Genomic DNA, 1,180 nt, shown 5'->3' on the forward strand with positions numbered 1-1,180 from the left:
TGTCCCCATGGGTGTCCCCGTGTCCCCAATACCCCATGTCCCCATGTTCCCATGGGTGTCCCCGTGTCCCCAATACCCCATGTCCCCATGTTCCCATGGGTGTCCCTGTGTCCCCATGGGTGTCCCCGTGTCCCCAGTGCCCCATGTCCCCAGTGCCCCAATGTCCCATGGAAGTCCCCATGTCCCCATGGAAGTCCCCGTGTCCCCATGGGGGTCCCCAAGGGTGTCCCCGTGTCCCCGTGTCCCCATGGGTGTCCCCGTGTCCCCATGGGTGTCCCTGTGTCCCCAAGTGTGTCCCCATGTCCCCAATATCCCATGTCCCCGTGTCCCCATGGGTGTCCCCGTGTCCCCAAGGGTGTCCCCATGTTGTCCCCATGTCCCCAATACAATACCCCATGTCCCTATGTCCCCAAGGGTGTCCCCATGTCCCCAAGGCTGTCCCGGTGTTCCCAAGGGTGTCCCGGTGTCCCCATGAGTGTCCCCATGTCCCCAAGGCTGTCCCCATGTCCCCAATACCCCGTGTCCCCCAGGCTGTCCCCATGTCCCCAAGGCTGTCCCAGTGTCCCCAAGTGTGTCCCCATGTCCCCCAGGCTGTCCCCATGTCCCCAAGGCTGTCCCAGTGTCCCCAAGTGTGTCCCCATGTCCCCCAGGCTGTCCCCATGTCCCCAAGGCTGTCCCAGTGTCCCCAAGTGTGTCCCCATGTCCCCCAGGCTGTCCCCATGTCCCCAAGGCTGTCCCAGTGTCCCCAAGTGTGTCCCCATGTCCCCCAGGCTGTCCCCATGTCCCCAAGGCTGTCCCAGTGTCCCCAAGTGTGTCCCCATGTCCCCAAGGCTGTCCCCATGTCCCCACCTTGGCGCCCATGCAGACCCCGAGCTGCTCCCTCAGCGCCTCCGCCTGCGCCGCCGCCGCCCTCCTCTTCTCCTCCAGCTCCTTCCCCACCTTCTCCTTCTCCGCCTCCAGCTTCCTCCTCTCCTCCACCCCGTCCCTCTCCCGCTTCTCCAGGCCCTGGATCCTCCTCTCCAGCTCCTGCATCTCCCGGGAGCAGTTGAGCTGGCACTGCTGCACGCTCAGCTCGCAGGTGTTCTTGTGGATGTAGCGGGCGTCGCGCTCCTGCTGCCACCGGAACAGCCCCTCCGTGCGCTCCTGCAGCTGCCTCAGCTCGTCCTCGGCCTCTCTGCAC

At 65.3% G+C, this 1,180-nt stretch overlaps 1 protein-coding gene across 1 annotated transcript in view; it reads right to left on the minus strand.

Moving 5' to 3' along the window:
* Positions 1–831: 831 nt before the first annotated feature.
* The window catches only part of PLVAP (plasmalemma vesicle associated protein), a gene marked incomplete at its 3' end in the record, with an annotated part of 3,408 nt that continues 3,059 nt past the window's right edge, over positions 832–1,180 (minus strand). Inside the window, exon 3 of the mRNA XM_017727498.1 lies at positions 832–1,174. Within this exon, the coding sequence (XP_017582987.1) occupies positions 832–1,174 (343 nt within the window). The remainder of the gene's footprint in view (positions 1,175–1,180) is intronic.

The sequence above is a fragment of the Corvus brachyrhynchos genome, unplaced genomic scaffold (assembly GCF_000691975.1).
Source record: "Corvus brachyrhynchos isolate BGI_N302 unplaced genomic scaffold, ASM69197v1 scaffold212, whole genome shotgun sequence".
Lineage (NCBI taxonomy): Eukaryota > Metazoa > Chordata > Aves > Passeriformes > Corvidae > Corvus > Corvus brachyrhynchos.